This window comes from Chrysemys picta, chromosome 11, assembly GCF_011386835.1.
Source record: "Chrysemys picta bellii isolate R12L10 chromosome 11, ASM1138683v2, whole genome shotgun sequence".
Lineage (NCBI taxonomy): Eukaryota > Metazoa > Chordata > Testudines > Emydidae > Chrysemys > Chrysemys picta.
In genome coordinates, this window is record NC_088801.1 from 55743697 (window position 1) to 55763181 (window position 19485).

A 19485-nucleotide genomic window follows, 5' to 3' on the forward strand; every position below is an offset into this window, starting at 1 on the left:
TTGCTTTTTACAGATCCAGACTAACACGGCTACCCCTCTGATACTTAATGTTATTATTGATACAGTTCAAAATTCACTGATCAAAATCACAGGTATCTAAACTAATCCAATAGCTGGCTGACTCTGAGCTCAATGGCAACTAAGCTATTATCCCAAATACATATATTTTTAATTCTTTTGATAGTGATAATTTCTCTATCTGAATCAAATATGTTCTGGGTACTCCCTGGGTCATCTATCAGAGTTTAATTTTTTACCCCTCTGGAAAAAGATTTCAAAGTCACTCTCTTCCATATGTCACAACATGTAGTCAAACTAACGTAAAACTATTACCAACAACAGTGACATTTTAAACAAAAACACAGCACAAAAACATCAGCTTTGAACACAGTAATACTTGTGGAGGACACTGGGTTATATTTTCCTTGCAACATACAAACCTAGTGTATCGCATTTAAATAAAATAGTGTGTGATATTAAAGAATTATCAGAGTACCAATGCAATAAACATGTAGTTAGGAAAAGCAACAAGCATGGAAACAGAATTGGAAAATACATTAATAGATCAACGAGCATTTTACTCAGGTTAGCTCCCAATAATATCAGGCAACGTTTGTAGCAGAGCAATGAGTGAACAAGACAGGAGTGTAAACTGCAGCCCAAAGAAGCAGAGGCATTCTCTAAAAATGGAGTCTAACTGCTGTATTGACACCAAACTTACAATGCAGCTTCTTTTTCCTTCATCTCATTGGCTCTTTCAAGTTCTTCGGCATTTTCGTGGGAGTTACCTAAAATATTCTTTCTTCTTAACATAAGGGACAGAAAATGCAACTCGTTTTCAAAATGTCAGATCAGTGATTTTGGTGTAATTTACCACCCCCACTCTCTCCTCCAATCAAGTGACCACTTCTAGGCATTAGTAAGGTTAAATAAAGGGCCTAGTATATGGGCTAATCACATTCCCAGACATTGAACACACCTAAAATATGCCAGCTCTTCATTCTGTACGTCAACTTCAAAAGTAATCAAAAAGTTTTGATTTCTATCAGAACCAGTTTGTTCATCACTTTCTGGAACTTTCTGTTTCCCCACACCCAGGGCCGGTGCAAGGATGTTTCAAAGCATCCTAGGCGAAACTTCCACCTTGTGCCCCCCCCAGCCCTGCGGCAGCTCCCCGCCCCCCCTCCGCTGTGAGGCGCCCCCCCCCATGGCAGCTCCCCCCCTCTGCCGTGAGGCACCTCCACCACAGCAGCTCTCCCCCCACCCCGGGAGCCGTGCGGCAGCTCCCCACCCCAGCTCACCTCTGCTCTGCCTCCTCCCCGAGCACGCTGCCCCCGCTCTAATTCTCCTTCCCTCCCAGGCTTGCGGCACCAAACAGCTGATTGGTGCTGCAAGCCTGGGAGGCGGGAGAAGTGGAGCAGCGACCGTGCGCTCGGGGAGGGGGTGTAGGAACGCTGTAAAAAAAAATTGGTGGCACTGCTTTTTGGCACCCCCAAATCTTGGCACCCTAGGCAACCGCCTAGTTTGCCTTAATGGTAGCACCGGCCCTGCCCACACCTGCCCCTTGCCCTCAAAGACTCTTCTTTGCAACCCTATGTTCCCAATCGTTATCTCCATCCTCTACCCATGGTAACTTGCTGTACTTCCCTGTTGACCAAAGGATAGAACCCTGTGAAATTTTAACCACTAAATTGGCCTGACTTGACCCTGCTCTCCATGTGTTGCTGGGTACAAAGAAGAATCATCTTCAATGGTCTTTGGACCTAAATAGCCTGATTTCTGGAACTTTTTTCCATATGTTGGAAATAGCCATGATGACCTACAAAATGACTTAATTCTGTCCAGGTAGAAAATAATGGCCCTCTTCACCCTTAGCCTATACAACCTGGCCTCTCCTAGCAAGTCTCAAGCTCTAGGAAAAAAAGAGAGGGCAACGAATATGAAATAATCATCAGGCATAAATTCAGGGTAAGGCCACAAAAGCATAGTATCACTCCACAGCATACTAAAGGCAGATCAGCCAGGAGTTCTTGAATCTTACTCACTCATCTAAGTGATACAGTGGCTACTAAAAGGACAATATAAGAAGACAAGAACACTCCCCTTGATGTTCAAATCCAATTTCCAGTTGGAACTAAGTTTGAAATGTGTTTTTTCTGTGAAAAATGACTGGGCGTGGAGGGGAGAGAAGAAGATGCATCCACGTGTGCTGTGTCTCAGTGCCTTCCACATCAAATTTGCTCAGTGTTTTCTAACTGCCAGCACCTTCTCCAGTCTCCAAGATTCAACAGACTGTGCTGACTGTAAGCAACAGGAGTAGTGGGTCAGACAATCTTACTCGTCTTGAAACAGAGCATGATGAATTCATGATTGGGATTACATGACAGGACTGCCTGTAATTTAGGACTGGACTCAATGACCCAGGAGACCCCTTCCAGTCCTAAATCCCTTTGTTCCCTCTCAAAGAACAGGAAGGAGTAGGATTAGTTTCAAGCTCTATGGCACCACCAGGTGAAACAGCAGACAAGGAGGACATATACCATGGCAGATAAACATGGTCTTTACTGCAGTTGTTAAATTCAGAAGTCTTAGCAGGCTTAGATGCTTTTTGCTATTGCTGGGATTGGCACCCAGAGAGATAAGAGGACTGAGGAGATTCTGAAATGAGAAAGATGACAACTTTGGTCTGAAAGATGGGTGAGAAACCCCTAGGGATTTAGCAATAGATCTAGTATCTAGTTTTCTAATTTCAACAGATTTACTATTACCTCAGGGTCTCTAGAGAGCAAATCAAAAACATTAGAGTGCACTTCTTGCGGCAACCCAGACAGTCTGAGCCATAAAACATTGTGAAGTATCACTGCTGATGCCAGAAAATGAGCAACAGTGCTAGACATGTCCACCAACATGTGTCTCACCAGGAAAGGGTCATATCATAGGAAATTTTTACTGCATAAGACGACATTATAGAGGTCCACCGCCACCTGATAGTTTAGTATCTTTTTGGATATGCACATTGCAAGATCCACCAACAAATAAGATTGTTTTCAAAGCTGGACTAGTTTATGTGATTCTCTATCCTGGGGGGGGTCTCATGTGAAGGTACTGCCACCCTTCACTATCTTGGAAGCCATAGAAACAACCAGGGGTGCAACGAGGGAAAAGCAATCTTACTAATGTTTGGGGACTTGTCTAAATGAATCAGGCTTTTTGCCACTGCTAAAACTGTCTTGATGCATCCTAAACTTGGTCAAGGGCCCCTGATTTGTCATGTCAGAACTCCAGACAGCAGGAGAGGCCCAAAATCTGAAAAGTTGGCTTTGAACCAAGAGTTTCAGTACAAGGAGTAGCAGCTCCTGATGGAGACTGGCCTAGAAACTTCCACTTGCCTTCCCTCTACTCTATCATATACTAGGGATGGATGTACAGGAAGTGCAGTCCTTGGAAGACCCTGCTGCCTCATGGCTAGGACCATATGGATCTGAGGGTGACGTTCATGTACTTCCTATCCGTTTTACTGCAGGTAATGGTTCTGTGGTTTGCAATTGCCTGGCACACAACCTTCTACAGTGGGGCCATTTCAAGAGAGCAATGAAGCTTTTAGAAGGTGTTATACTGGAAATTAATTGTATGTCAAACAATTTTTTACAAGACTTAAATGTATAAGAAACCAAAGTGAATGATCCCTTAGACCAGGAGAGAAGCAGAGAAGGAACAGAGAAAACTGTGTGGGGATATCGAACAGGAAATGAAAACAGCTGACTAATGGTTTTAAATTCCAAAGGAGACCTAAGGCTATAATCAAGGCCATTCGATCTATACGTCATGTCATAGGGCAGACACCACCAAATTATGTAACAAACTGAGAATTAGAAATTGTACAGACTAACCAGAGATTTGAGAGAAGGGGAGATGTCATTAATGAAGCTGTTGAAGAGAGTTTCTTAATCCCACTAGAATCAGACTTTGTTCCCAATGGGCTTAAGAGCACTGCATAACACTGGCCCCATCCTCCAACCAACATACCTCCAGTTCCCACAAGTACAGTGGTCTTTTCTGCTAGTGGCTGTTCCCAGTGGCTGGAACACAGAATCTTGCCTCTCCTGTTGCTTAGCAGCCTCTCACCCCCAACGGGGGTTCTGTTTCTGTCAGTCCACACAGTGACGTTCACGAGGGGCCTAACTCATAGGTGCTGGAACTAGAGATGCTGGTGCACCCCCTGGCTTGAAGCGGTTTCCATGATATACAAGATTCACAGTTTGGCTGAATGGCTCTTAGCACCCCCACTGTACAAATTGTCCCAGCACCCTCGGACCTATTCCACCTCTGACAGAAAAGTATGAGTAGGCTGGCAATAGCTTGTCTTTGTTGTCATCCCCCATCTGGAAAGATCTCCCCTCCCATTGCCTCAAGCTCTATCCTTTTAAAAAGACCACAACAGTAGAGCAGGAATGGGAAATTCGCTGAACTCTCCCTTGTGGGAAAACCACCAGAATAAGGAAACAGGAAGGCAAAGTGGGAAGGGAAGTCGTTCAGCAGGAGAAGGTCGGCAGCATTTGGGGGATTTATGTGGCAACTTGAATAAAAAGGTAAATTGCGCAGCTGCGTAACTGCACTATACATGACTCTGCTTATAATCAAAGCTATTTCAATAATGGGTGTATCTATGAGGAGGAGGATTACCTTTGCTAGGGGGTTTATTTTTGTTTGTTTAAATGAGATTGTGGCATGAAAAGAATATAAATGACAATGAGTTAGAAACACAGTAAAAACAAGGAATACAAATAGGCTTTTTTACTTTCTGTCCATGTCAGAAGCAGCAGCATAGTGCAAAGCAGTACGTCCCCAGTCATCCGTTTCATTAATATTTGCCCCTGTGGTCACCAGTGTCTCAATACAATGGAAATGACAATTCGCAGCTGCATAGTGCAAAGGTGTCCTGCAAAACAAATAGCAATTTATTACTTCAGACACTATCTAAAACATGACATGGATTATACTAATGAGTCCCAATTGCACCATTCCTATAGAGGCCTCAGGTAAAACAAAACAACCCCCCCATGCTCCTCCTTCCCTTCCCCCCCCAAAAACCTCAGGTTTTGGGGTTTATTTACAGCTTCTTGTTCAACCAAAAAACACAAATTAGTCTCTGGCCACATTCACTTAATTAAGTTTAATGGTCTAAACCAGCGGTGGGCAAACTACGGCCCGCGGGCCACATCCAGGCCGCGGGATGGTACTGCCCGGCCCCTGAGCTCCTGGCCCGGGAGGCTAGCCCCGGGCCCCTCTCCCACTGCTCCCCATCTCCCGCAGCCATGGGGCCGGGGGGTTGGATAAGGGGCAGGAGGTCCCCGGGGGGCAGTCAGGGGACAGGGAGCGGTTGGATGGGGCGGAGGTTTGGGGGGGCAATCAGGGGACGGGGTACAGGGGGCAGTTGGATAGGACAGAGGTTCTGGGGTGGGCCAGGGGATGGGGAAAGGGGGAGTTAGATAGTGGGTGGGGTCCCGGGGGGCAGTTAGGGGCAGTCAGGGGACAAGGAGCGAGGGGAAGGGTTGGATGGGTGGAGGTTTCTGAGGGGGGCAGTCAGGGGGCGGGAGGGGTCGGATAGGGGTCGGGGGCCAGGCTGTTTGGGGTGGCACAGCCTTCCCTACCCAGCCCTCCATACAGTTTCACACCCCAATGTGGCCCTCGGGCCAAAAAGTTTGCCCACCCCTGGACTTAACTCCAGACAAGCAATATAAAACCAAACAAACCACCACCAACAGGCCAGTTCTTATGTTTCCAGAGCTCTCTGCCTGGTTTGTGCCCGGTCTCTCCCTCCAATGAAAGTAGCTCAGCCCCTTTTTAAGTCAGCAGGCTCAGCTGCAGCCTGTTGCCTCAACTCAGGGTGACACAATGAAACATCAGCCTGTATTTAATCCTCAAAACATCATGATGTTGCCTAGCTCAGTCAGAGCCTATGGGCAATGACTGCGGTGAGGTGTGACATAGCTGTGCGATGACCTATCCACCTTGTCACACTGACAGATTCCAACATCCAAGAAAGGATTCATTGTGCAGTATAGTTCACAGAGTCAGAGATTTGGCATCCCCAGCTCAGAAGCATGAGTATCATTCAGAAAGCACATTCATTGCGGGAAGGCAGGAGTACCCTGCTGGGTATGAAATTTTCAAAGGCTGCTTCTACCACTCAAAGACACAAAAAACCTCTACCAATTAAAATTCTTCTCTCAAAAAAAAAAAAAAGTTTTTTTGTTTCACTTATTTTTTGGGGAAGTTGTGAAATGCAAATAACCAAAGAGTGCTTCATTTTCTTACTAGCTCTCTCAGTTTTGTACCTGTTTCGTTTACACGGGATAAAGAACAGCTTTGTTTTTATTTCAAAGCTGTTGCTGAAAGGTGACATACCTCACTGTGTCTCTTTAGTGCATATGGTTTAAAAACAAATCAGAAAGCCCTTTATTGCACCTTAAGGATGGAATGCCAATAATGCCTGTAACACATTAGAGCCTTTTAATGTTAGATTAGTTTATATCGTCATTACGAACAAGAACAAAACTTCCTAAAAATTATAATCTTGTATATTTAGTTTGCTAAGGCTTTTACAATGTCCTTTGTGGGATAAACAGCACAAATGGTCCTTAAAGAGTACCCATTTAAAAATACTGCAAGACTCATTTTTTTTCTATTTTAATTTGGTTACAGTACATTTATGTAGTATTTTTTGGATTACACTTTCCTTCCTATCCAGCTATTTAAAGTGAACTTTGCTATTACTCATATAGCAGTTCAAAAGCAAGTAACACACATATTGGGACCAAGATGTTCAAAAGTGGGGACCTAAAGTGAGGCTCCTAACTCATTTTGGTATTAGCTTTGCTGCACTGCCACCATTGAGAAAAGCAAAGGTGTTTGAGCTGGTGCCCTGCTGGCTAGCATGACAGGGAATTCTGTGAACACAGATTTGAAATTTCTTCCCACCTGTGGTCCAAAATAGCCCAAATCTGACTAATGTCTGGGTTCATTACAAGGCTCATCTGTTTTCCGATTTTAAAATGGGGAGGAGGGGGTTGGGAGAAGAGAAATTTTAATGGGAAGGATGGAAAATTGTTCAAGAGGGAGGAGGAGATTTGTGATGGGTTATTTTAAGCTGTTGCCCTCAAAGGTGCATAGTGCATAAGATCTGGCCCCCTTTTTACCCTTTCAATAACACAAAAATAATTTAGGCTCTTGAAATATTCACTTGATTTTCAAAATGGCAGACCAATTCAGCTGTTCCCATTGACTGACAGCTCAGCCATTTTGAAAATTTGTTTAGGTGCCTAAGGCCTCAATCTTGCAAAGTCTTATGCACATGGTTAACTTTACACACCATGAGTAGCCACTAAAGTTAATGGGACTACTAACAGTGTGTGAAGTTAAGCACATGCATATGCATTTCCAGGATCAGAGCTTAAAGATGGAGTAGGCTCTTATTTTTTAAATCCGTGGCCTGGGTGAAAACTGTTTGGCTGAATGTGTAATGTACATCCGGGGCGCTCAGGAAGTTGAATCAGCACATCCATTTCAGTCATAACAATACCGGCATTATTTACTTTGAGAAAGTCTAGAAAGCAGGCTGATGAGCAATAGTTCTCCCCACAGTGATGTGCAGGTGCTATCTTGGGCACAAAAGCACAAGGATCCAAGCAATGCGAAGAGCAATGAGGAATAAAATTAAACCACTGATATTTTTAAACAAGAAAGACTCAAGAGCATGGGCTTGGCTTTCATGTATTTAATGTAGTCTGCACCTGCCTTTTTGGCATTTAACTTCAAGCGCAGTATCCTCTTGGGAATGGTGATTTCCTACCTCCTTTTACAGTTTACCTTTTTAAGCGGAACATATGATTTCCAGATTGAGGGCTTTTTCTCTTTCTTTCTTTGAGATATATCTGAAAAAGCTTACAAATTTACATACCTCCCACATTTGTCCTTTTTATTAAAATCTGCTCCACTGCTCTGCAAGAGTTTTACACATTCAACGTTACTGAAAAGACAAGGAAAGAAAACAAAGCATGAGCAAAACAAAAGTTTTCATCTTGGTCAGTACCAAAAAAAAAGTTTTATTTCACTATTTGCAGTGCAGAAACTGGGCATAAACTGCAATTCAAGCCCGAACAAAAGAACCGAGAAAAAGGCAACTTGTAAAGATCACACCTTTATTACTTGATAAGCTTGGAATGCTATTCCAGACAAGTTAAAAACTAGGGCTGTCAAGCGATTAAAAAATTAATCGCAATTAATCACACTGTTAAACAATCATAGAATACCATTTATTTAAATATTTTTGGATGTTTTCTACATTTTCAAATATATTGATTTCAATTACAACACAGAATACAAAGTGTACAGTGCTCACTTTAAATTTATTTTTTATTACAAATATTTTCACTGTAAAAAACAAAAGAAATAGTATTTTTCAATTCACCTAATACTGTGGTGCAATCTCTATCATGAAAGTTGAACTTACAAATGTAGAATTATGTACAAAAAATAACTGCATTCAAAAATAAAACAATGTAAAACTTTAGAGCCTACAAGTCCATCAGTCGTACGTCAGCCAATCGCTCAGACAAACAAGTTTGATTACAATCTGCAGAAGATAATGCTGCCCATTTCTTGTTTACAATATCACCTGTAAGTCAGAACAGGCATTCACGTGGCATTGTTGTATCTGGCATCGCAAGATATTTACATGCCAGATGCGCTAAAGATTCATATGTCCCTTCATGGTTCAACCACCAGTCCAGAGGATATGCATCCATGCTGATGACAGGTTTTGCTTGATAACAATCCAAAGCAGTGTGGACCGAAGCATGTTCATTTTCATCATCTGAGTCAGATGCCACCAGCAGAAAGTTGATTTTCTTTTTTGGTGTTTCAGGTTCTGCAGTTTCCACATCCAAGTGTTGCTCTTTTAAGACTTCTGAAACAAAGCTCCACACTTGGTCCTTCTCAGATTTTGGACAGAAATTCAGATTCTTAAACCTTGGGCCGAGTGCTGTAGCTATTTTTAGATATCTCACATTGATACCTTCTTTGCATTTTGTCAAACCTGTTGTGAAAGTGTTCTTAAAACGAACATGTGCTGGGTCATCATCCAACATTGCTATAACATGAAATATATGGCAGAATGCGGGTAAAACAAAGCAGGAGACATACTATTCTCCCCCAAGGAGTTCAGTCATAAATTTAATTAACACATTATTTTTTTAACGAGCATAATCAGCATAGAAGCATGTCCTCTGGAATGGTGGCCAACGCATGAAGGGGCATACGAATGTTTAGCATATCTGGCATGTAAATACCTTCCAACGCCGGCTACAAAAGTGCCAGGCGAACGCCTGTTCTCACTTTCAGGTTACATTGTAAATAAGAAGCAGGCAGCATTATCTCCTGTAAACGTTCCTGTGGCCTGTCACTTCTCGCAGCTCCCACTGGCCAGGAATGGCGAACCATGGCCACTGAGAGCTGTAGAGGGCCGTGCCTGCAGATGGTCAACATAAACAAAATGTCTCACGGCCTGCCAGTGGATTACCCTGGTGGGCCGCATGCCGAAGGTTGCTGACCCTGCTCTAAAGTTTTACATTGTTTTGTTTTTGAGTACAGTTATGTAACAAAAAAAAAAAAGTTACACTTTCACGATAGAGATTGCACTACAGTACTTGTATGAGGTGAATTGAAAAATACTATTTCTTTTGTTTATCATTTTTACAGTGCAAATATTTGTAATAAAAAAGAATATGAAGTGAGCACCATACACTTTGTATTCTGTGTTGTAATAGAAATCAAAACACCCAAAATATTTAATAAATTTCAAGTGGTATTCTATTATTTAACAGTGTGATTAATCAGAATTAATTTTTTTAGTTAAACACGTGAGTTAACTGTGATTAATCAACAGCCCTAGTAAAAACAAATCAATAATATAAATAGGAAGTAATAAATATATCCTGGATTCAAGGTGAGAGAAGGCAGTCAAAAATTTCCAAAGGGAGTTGTGCTGCTAATGCTTCCTATGCTGAGCTGAGAATTTTTCCAAGAACAATTTTGAAGTTTGAAGCAAGCTTACAAAATGCTGGGCTAATAATGAGGAGGAGATTTAGGCCCCAATTCAGGAAAGCACTTAAGGACATGATTAATTTTTTATGCATATGCTGAAGTCCACTTTTTTCTGCAAAACATTTAGCATAAATTTAACTTTAAGCACTACTTAAATCCCATTTTCTTCAATGAGACTTAAGAACAAGCTTAAAGTTAAGCACATCCTTAAGAGCTTTATTGCATTCAAATAGGATTATTCATAGTTTTTATTCCCGCTGCATGAATTCAATATGTGTTGTTATTGTTTAAACTGAAGTGATTCTTAATGGAAAATAAAATAGCTGCATTTTAATGTCTTTGTAATTCAAGTAAATAAATGTACAATACCAAACCAGAAAATGATGTAATGAAGCACAATAATCTTCCAAGACTCCTTTGTCATTCAGAGGGGCAATAAATCATTTCTACTACGAAACAGGAAAAAAGAGATCCTTTGGAAGGTAATCTTGTCTCAATGCCAATATAACTCCCATTAATATTAATGGGAGTTACAGGCAAGCATCAAGAGGAAAATATGTGTTTTATGTACAGCTCCAGTTCCAGTCTAAAAGAAGCGGATGGAACAAAACTGGTGTTCACCCCAATCTAAAATTGCCAGTGTATAAAATATCTACAAAATGCTCCCCACAACGTACCCAATTTTTGCCTCTTATTTCAGTCCCTTTCTTTCAGACACCTGGGGTATTATTTTGAGTCCAGCTTTAAGGAGAGGTACTTTCTGAAGAGTGCTCTATCATGGTATTCAGTCCACCCAACTACTATACATCTTCTGTTAACCATATGAAATAAATGCTTAACAAGAACAATTCTGTCCAGTGTTTGAAACACTTTCATTATGTACTTGTGTTGGTGACGACTTGTGTGAGGTGGACAATGGTCCACTAAGAAGTGAGCTGACAACTCATTCTTACAAAGGCTACCACATAGTCACCAGGTAGTTACCATATTTGGTCAATACAACCACTGCCAATCTAGGATGGATTCTAGAAGCTCAATCCAGCAATCTTCTGAGCAATCAAGTCCTCAACAGAAGAGCAAGAAAACAATAGCTTGCCAAGTGTTTTGTGCTTTTTCTGTGTTAATTTAAAAAAAAATCTACTGGGAATTAACAAGAAATCTTGAAAGGAAGTAGGCAGGAGGGCTACAAATGAAACTGACGTAATTTAATTTTCATTCATTTTCACTCCTAGGATCCCATCGCCCATCTGAATTGCATCATCAGAGGATGAAAACCTTTTGATTCTGTATTTTGGTTACTTTCAATGGGCTTCAGAGGCTTAAAATAATCTTTCTCTGACTGAAACCTAGAAAAAATGCCTTACAAATCTTCTTTTATAACTAGATTTTGATGCAAGGACACAACAAGGGGGCAGTGCCTCGCTGCATCCCACCAGGAGCATCTCAGGGAGCCGCTATTCCTTCCCTGCATCCACCTTCAAGGGATGGTCATTTATTGCTGGCCCATGTCAGCCTTAAACTACAACCCCACCTCCTGTGCTGACGTGTCAGTACTGGCCAGTGAGTGAGAGGCATGGAAGCCAAGAGTCCAACCCAGGCCATCAGGGAGAAGCGAGTGAGTGTGTAGCCTCTCTTGCTCCTGGTACTGGGACCCAAAGTCTAAGGAGTCTGTATATAGGAAGAAGACAGGGGGATGTATGTTTCAAATCACAAACTAGCCTTCTGTAATAAAAGGCCAGGTCCTACCACTCTTACTCACAATACAAGTAGCCCTAATTTGAGCCTCAGTTTACCAAATGGTGGCGGGACACGGCCTGGAGAGAGAAAGATTTTACATCGAATTGTTTTGCTCCTCTTTAATTAGAACGAATTCCTTTGCAGATTGTTCAGCTGGCTTGAGTTACACCGACTCCACAATTAAATTACAACTAGCGTAACAGCTACAATTGTAACTACTCACCCTCCTGCAGCAGCAGCGTGGAGGCACGTTCTTCCAAAATTATCTGGGGTGTCTATTTCAAAGCCTGCAGACAGCACGTGCTCATTACTAAACAAGGACACTATGCTATACTTTTGTCCTAGTTAAACCACAAGAAACATTGCAGAGACAGAAAAAACAGTTAGTTAGAAAAACCAGAACGCAAGCAACTCTAGTCAGCAAGTGGTTGTCATGGAAACGGACAGTGGCTGCTCAAGCTTGGTGGCTCTATAAAAAGAACTATGAAGTCAAAAAGAATCTATTTCCACATTCAGCCTTGGGCTACATAACTATTAAATCATGTGACAGGCATTTATGAGGCAGATTCTTATCGAGAGAATTGTGATAGCACGCTATGCAGACACAAAAAAATAATGAAATGAGGAGAGGCACAGAGTGAGCCCTAGCATGCAGGGAGTTGAATTTTATTTCTTTGTGTGTTTTCCAGGTTGTTTTTAGATTCTGGAAAGATGCTTCCAGGAATGTGCAACAGATGTTTTTAAAGATGCACCAGGCTGTAGACGTAAAACCCACCGCAGATTCTTACGGAATTAACCCTGTTTCCCCTGCTGACCTAATAGCCCGGGACAGAGCACATCAGGGTTTGTTGTAATTGGATATGCAAGTTACATTTTTCACGCTATTTTCCCCCTAAACATCCCAGGGGACTCAACCTTATGGCTGAGAGTGGTTGTGGAGGTTTCACATGCTAAGGAGTGATACATTTTTCTGGAAAATATATGAACTGCTCTCCATCTTTGAACTCAGTGGAACTTCTGCCTGCATAAGGAAGTCAGGAGTTGGCACCTTATTTCTTTGAAAGAGCAGTATCAGCAAACTAACACTTTCCCCCCACCCCCTTCTGAGAACTTTAGCTACCTCATTTTCTTTACTAGAGCCGTGATTCAGGAAAGCATGTGTTTTAGTCCCATGAACTTCAACGGAATGTAAGCATTTGCTCAAGTGTTGTCCTCAGTAAGGGTACTTTCCCCTGAATCAGGTCCTACAGTTGTTTGTTTCAGAAGAACCTACCATATCTCACATTTTTACAGCTTGGTAAAGGATTTTCCCTTTCCTCCCCTTCCCTGTGAATTAAAATAAACTCTCTGTGACTGCCAAGGGGAAAAAAAGCATTCTAAGGGCTTCAGGCATGAACGATACAGGATGCTAGTAATTATCAGCATGCAGTTAGGAAAGCCACGCACACTCCCGTATGCCAAGCCACACAATCACATGAAGCAGCACAGGAAGTCTTTCATTTGGACAATTCACAACACTGAATAAAACAGAGGCCATAAGCAGCATGTTCATGATATTAATTAAGCTCCACAGTCGCAGCTGGATTCACTTACCTGATGACAACAACTTCCTGCAGCAGTCCGAGTGAGCGTTTAGTGCTGCTAAATGTAAGGGGAACATGTTGTGGATACCACACCTGTTAGGCAGAACAGTTTGATTAGTTACCAAAAGACTGGGTTACATTCAACACAGATGATGAAAATTCCTCTCTTAAAAAATATTGTGTCCATACTTCTGTAGGTGGCTCTTTCGTGCATCATTAATTTTATTTGTACCTTCTATAATCTCTCTCTGGGGTTTAGTTTGTTTGTTAAAGTATAATGTTAGCATCTGATTTTGATTACAATCTGACAGCAAGGCTAGTGGTTTTAAAAACGAGATGAGAACCTAAGAGAGAAGAAGCTAAGAGAACGGATTTTGTTTAGATTCAATTTCTACTGTGACTGTCAGTTGCAACACAAGTATTCTATCACATGAGGTGAAAAAGTAAATGCTGAAAGAATCCCTGTATTGTCTCTAAAATCCATCTTTCTTCTGCATCCCTATTGCTAACATGCCAGTGTAAGTCTTATTTAGTTCTCACCTAGATTATTGCATCTCCCCCTCGTCTTTGGCTTCTTGGTGTCTCCTTTTTCCATACTTCAGTCCATCCAAAATACCATTGTAAGGACATCTCCCTGTGCTCTGATCACCACACCCCTTTCCTCACTCATGTCTCACAATTGCCCTTTCCATCTACATCAAGTTCCAAGTCCTCATCCTCATCTTTGAGGTTCTGCCCCAGCCCATACATTTCTCCTTTTTTCCCCACACTATATGGCTGCTTCAGCTAACTGCTCTCTTTGTCTCCTGCCACTTGCAGCTTCTTGCCTTCTGTCAGACTGCCATTACACTTGTAACCGCCTCCCAAGTCCTGTGGGCCAAACATCCCACTTCATCTCATCCATCCTTAAACCCTCCACTTTCCCCAACCCTGCCTATATCCTCATGAGCAGTGTCTCCAGGCATTTTTGTTTTCAAATCATTATCCCATGAATCCTTTTTCAGTTAGACTGTAGGCTCCTCAAAGTAGACACCTTGGCAAAACCCTAAAACAGAAACCTAAAAAGTTAGGGTCCTACATCCATATCAGTCATTTGCTTGATTTTTCAAATATACTGAACCCTTAACAGCTCCCACTCACATCAATGTGGAGTGCTCTGTACCTTTCAAAATCAGGCAGGTGGCTAAATATGGATTTAGAAGCCTAAGTTTAGGCTCCTGGTTTTGAGACTCTTGACTCTTGTATTTTGGCAAGTTTTTGCAAAGTGTCATTTATGCTTACATTGTTTTACCAATACTACGACATAGACAGTCATAGAATCATAGAATATCAGGGTTGGAAGGGAACTCAGGAGGTCATCTAGTCCACCCCCCTGCTCAAAGCAGGACCAATTTCCAACTAAATCATCCCAGCCAGGGCTTTGTCAAGCCTTACCTTAAAAACCTCTAAGGAAGGAGATTCCACCACCTTCTTAGGTAACCCATTCCAGTGCTTCACCACCCTGCTAGTGAAAACATTTTTCCTAATATCCAACCTAAACCTCCCCAACTGCAACTTGAGACCATTACTCCTTGTTCTGTCATCTGGTACCACCGAGAACAGTCTAGATCCATCCTCTTTGGAACCACCTTTCAGGTAGTTGAAAGCAGCTATCAAATCGCCCCTCATTCCTCTCTTTTGCAGACTAAACAATCCCAATTCCCTCAGCCTCTCCTCATAAGTCATGTGCTCCAGCCCCCTAATCATTTTTGTTGCCTTCTGCTGGACTCTTTCCAATTTTTACACATCCTTCTTGTAGTGTGGGGCCCAAAACTGGACACAGTACTCCAGATGAGGCCTCACCAATGTCGAATAGAGGGGAATGATCACATCCCTCGATCTGCTGGCAATGCCCCTACTTATACAGCCCAAAATGCCATTAGCCTTCTTGGCAACAAGGGCACACTGTTGATTCATATCCAGCTTCTTGTCCACTGTAGCCCCTAGGTCCTTTTCTGCAGAACTGCTGCTTAGCTATTCGGTCCCTAGTCTGTAACAGTACATGGGATTCTTCCATCCTAAGTGCAGGACTCTGCACTTGTCCTTGTTGAACCTCATCAGGTTTCTTTTGGGCCAATCCTCTAATTTGTCTAGGTCCCTCTGTATCCTATCCCTACCCTCCAGCATATCTACCACTCCTCCGAGCTTAGTGTCATCTAAAAACTTTCTGAGAGTGCAGTCCACGCCATCTTCCAGATCATTAATGAAGATATTGAACAAAACCCGCCCCAGGACCGATCCTTGGGGCAATCCGCTTGATACTGGCTGCCAACTAGACATGGAGACATTGATCACTACCCGTTGAGCCCGACGATCTAGCCAGCTTTCTATCCACCTTATAGTCCATTCATCCAGCCCATACTTCTTTAACCTGCCGGCAAGTCCTTTGGTGCATATCACTGTAGAGCTTCTGAAATCAGCTATTGTGTATGAGATGAGAATCTACTATTTGCTTTTGCAGATGCAGCTAAAAACAGTTAACTAAATTCCTGGATGATGCCAGATGGATTCATAGCCATCACTCAATTTCTTCAAGACAACCCAAGGATATACGTAACATGATCATATCACTAGGCAGGATTTCAGATATGGACCTGAAGGAACTTGTTTTCATGAAAGATTTGGTGGCAGAAAAATTCTTAGAGGAGAACTACAAAGCTTTAGTGAAAGTTATTAAATACCCAGGATAAACTGTTTAAAATCCAGCTTTTACACAAAGGCTTAAATTTACAAAAGGTGGCAACTGAGCTGAAACTGCAAAATATGTAGCTGTGCATACAACCCAGGCAGACGTTTGTGCAAATATGTGCTGTCTTTCTCTCTCACATCATATACATTTTTATTATGCACACAAACATGAGTGCAGTTTTTAAAAAAATATGTATGATTTGTTGCAAAATCTATATTCCCATTCCTCTTTTCCTTTCACATTGCATTTGTCAACCTTCCTACTTGGCCACAATCAGAAGTGATCTACAGTGCTGTACACATTTAATTTAATCAATGCCCTGCCAGCATCTAGGGCTCCCACAGAGTAAACCTGCCCAAGGATGTTCTGACACTCTATTCTTTGAAAGGCAATAGCACAAGCTCCACCAAGCTGCTCAAGTCTGTCTAAACAGGTTGCATTTCTAAGCTGTGGATGTATTTATTTAACTTTAAATCACAAAGAGGATTTGTTATATAGTCATAGTATTCTCCATGCAGCTCTGATTTTTACATCAATTTCCCCTTCCCCCCTAGTTATCTCAAGCCACATTTCCCCATCACTGTATAGAGATTTCCACCCCAGTGCATATTTTGGCTGGTGTCCATCAAGAGATGCAATTTGCACATCTGCTAGCCAGTGCCATACTGTGCAGAGCTGCTCACAACTGCTCCCTACATTATTTACCTTCCATATCCCTGAAATGGAATTGCATCAAATAGCTGACCCTGTTGTCTGCAGTTTCTGCTAGCAGCACTGTAGAAATTCTTCCTTTTCCATGCCAGTTCAAGGAATTAAGCCAAAGTTATTTACATAGAACACCTATTAAAAGCTCATTCCCTCTGGCAGGTAGGTAATTTCTTTTTCAGAACAGTGCCATCATTTGGATCTGCCTACTACATCTAAGCAGTCTTCTCACTTCAGATATTTCTGCTGTTGGCAGAGATATTTTATTTGATCAATGCACAGGTCACCCAAGTGTGAAATAGAAATTTTGAGCAGAAATCTTAGATTGCAAGAGCTAGTTATCTCACTGCTATTCATTGTTACCTTAAAACTCAGAAAACAGATGGACTGAAACTTTATATATTAGAAAGAGCTAGCAAAAATCATATTTAGACACAAAGGACCAGATGCTCAAGCTCGTATAAATCTGACCCTGTCTTTTTTGTCTGACGAGAAGCAGTTTTAATGAAGCAGATAGCAAAACGTGGTGAAAAAATACTTATTTCAAAATCTCCAAATGAAAAGCCTAGAAAACTGCAAACATCTTTAAAAAGAAAACAGGTTGACCTGGGTCCTAAAGCAGGATGTTCCCCAGCAACTACGGCAGTATTAGGCATCACATATACTTATGGTTGGTTCTAGTCAGGAAATACTCAATTGCATGTTCAGATGTGTATGGTGAATATTACAAAACATTTATAAGAATCTTTATGATGCTTCATTCATAGAGATGGGCAAATAACTAGATCTATCTGTTCCCTGCTTGTTCAGGGAACAGGAGATTCACAGTAGATATCTAAATCAGGTCTCCTCCCTGGCATTACCCTATGGCCACCAGGCTGCACTCTACACTCCGAATACCATTTCCTTTCCCTTTCAGAGTTAATTTTACTCTTCCCTCAACTATTTTGGAAATGTAGTGCTTTGTTACCTCACTACTCTAGGGCGAGGTCCTAGGAGGTGCTAAACGTCCAACTCTCACTGAAATCAATGCACCTCCTAGGATTCGGCCTGCAATATGTATACATATATGTAATCATTAACATAGTCTAATGCAGTCTCTTTCTCATACACACAAAAATGCAGAGTAAAATCAGCCTAGCAAATTCAACCCCTTGGAGCACAAAGAGTTGAACAACATATCGAAATGTATCTCTCAGTTTCACTCAATAAAACCCCAAAACAAAAATCAGCCTCATCATCTCAGCCAGCTGAAGATCTGAAACTAAGACACAAAGACTGGGCACCACGGCTGCATTAGGTTCTGAAATAATTTTACTGACTAAACCCTGCTTTGTCTTTGAACATTTCTACTGATACTTATCCAGCACCAATGGATACTAGATAAAGGAATAAATCAGTTTAGTACTACAAGCTTATGGACGTAAATATATTTATTTTAAAAACTGAGGGAATTACATGCCCTTCATTAGCAGCTTTATATTTTATACTGATTTCAAACTGACTTCCTGATACAAACTATTTGTTACTGAATTCATAATTATGCACATGCATTTTAACCTGAATACACCGGAATCTGAAAAATAAGCATTATCTAGCATTACCCATAATATTTGACCATTAGGAACAGCATTTCTTCAGCAACCTACTTGGCAGCATCAGCTCCGCTGGTTATTAGGGTGTTAATCAAAAGCTCATGTCCATATCTCGCAGCCACATGCAGAGGGGTGTTGCCATCCTTATCAACACAGTCAATTTCACCTCCTGGAAAAGACATTTTCACACAGTGTAACACACAAGGATTTAGTGAGAGTCAGCGACCAGAAATACCATTTATTTATTTCCAGTGAATGCAGCTTACCCTCATAGTTACAGCTGTAGTTTAGTTTGTATACTAGCAGCAGAAACACTAAATTTCTGGGACAGAAATACACAGCAAGCCATTTGCTGTGCCAGTCATGCAGGATGGCCACAATTCTGGCTGCTGCATTTTTTTTACTTCATTCTATTCCCACCTCTCTGTATATTTCACATAGGCCTTTCCCCATAATTGCCTAGTGTGGTACACAGATACTGTAGGTGCTTCTGTGACTCTGAATTGTTGCTGATATAAAGGCATGAGCAGTTGCCCTAAATTAAATCAACAAAAGTAATTGTTGAAATTTTGCCACAATTCTTTAGATCACTGGTGCTCAACCTTGTCCATAAACCAATGACAGAAGATGGAGCTCTTCCAGGTGGCTCACCTGGCTGCCTACTGCACCCTCACCAACTCTGTCAATATTTGACCAGTGGTGCTGCCTGGTAGCTGTAGCCCAATCTACAGCTGCCTGAGGGTTTTCACAAACAGAAGACCCCAAGTACTTGCATAGCTGCTTCCTATCTTTGTTTGTCATGTGCTTCTTCAGGTGTAAATTCATCTGTAATCAAACCTACATGCCACAACACAATTGTAGGTGCAGCAAGAGACACAGGAAGAGAGAACTGAATGCAAAGTAACCTGGAGTAGAGCAGGGAGAGCTGCAGGTTGTAAGAGAAGGTTTATTCACAAAGAGAGAAAATAAACAGCACAGATACAAAACAGAGGTGGGGGAGAGAGTGTATTTAACCAAACAGCCCAACCCATGA

At 41.8% G+C, this 19485-nt stretch overlaps 1 protein-coding gene across 17 annotated transcripts in view; it reads right to left on the reverse strand.

Moving 5' to 3' along the window:
- Window positions 1-19485, reverse strand: part of ANKRD44 (ankyrin repeat domain 44) — a 213070-nt gene that overhangs the window by 56036 nt on the left and 137549 nt on the right. For 9 of the 17 annotated variants that reach the window (XM_005294289.4, XM_024110784.2, XM_005294287.5 and 6 more), the window contains 6 exons: window positions 18507-18621; window positions 13435-13517; window positions 12065-12182; window positions 7961-8029; window positions 4799-4939; window positions 722-805 (listed from right to left, as the gene is read on the reverse strand). In XM_005294289.4, coding sequence (XP_005294346.1) covers window positions 722-805; window positions 4799-4939; window positions 7961-8029; window positions 12065-12182; window positions 13435-13517; window positions 18507-18621 — 610 coding nt within the window. The remainder of the gene's footprint in view (window positions 1-721; window positions 806-4798; window positions 4940-7960; window positions 8030-12064; window positions 12183-13434; window positions 13518-18506; window positions 18622-19485) is intronic. The other 8 variants (XM_042851682.2, XM_005294288.5, XM_008174245.3 and 5 more) reach the window with 3 other exon arrangements.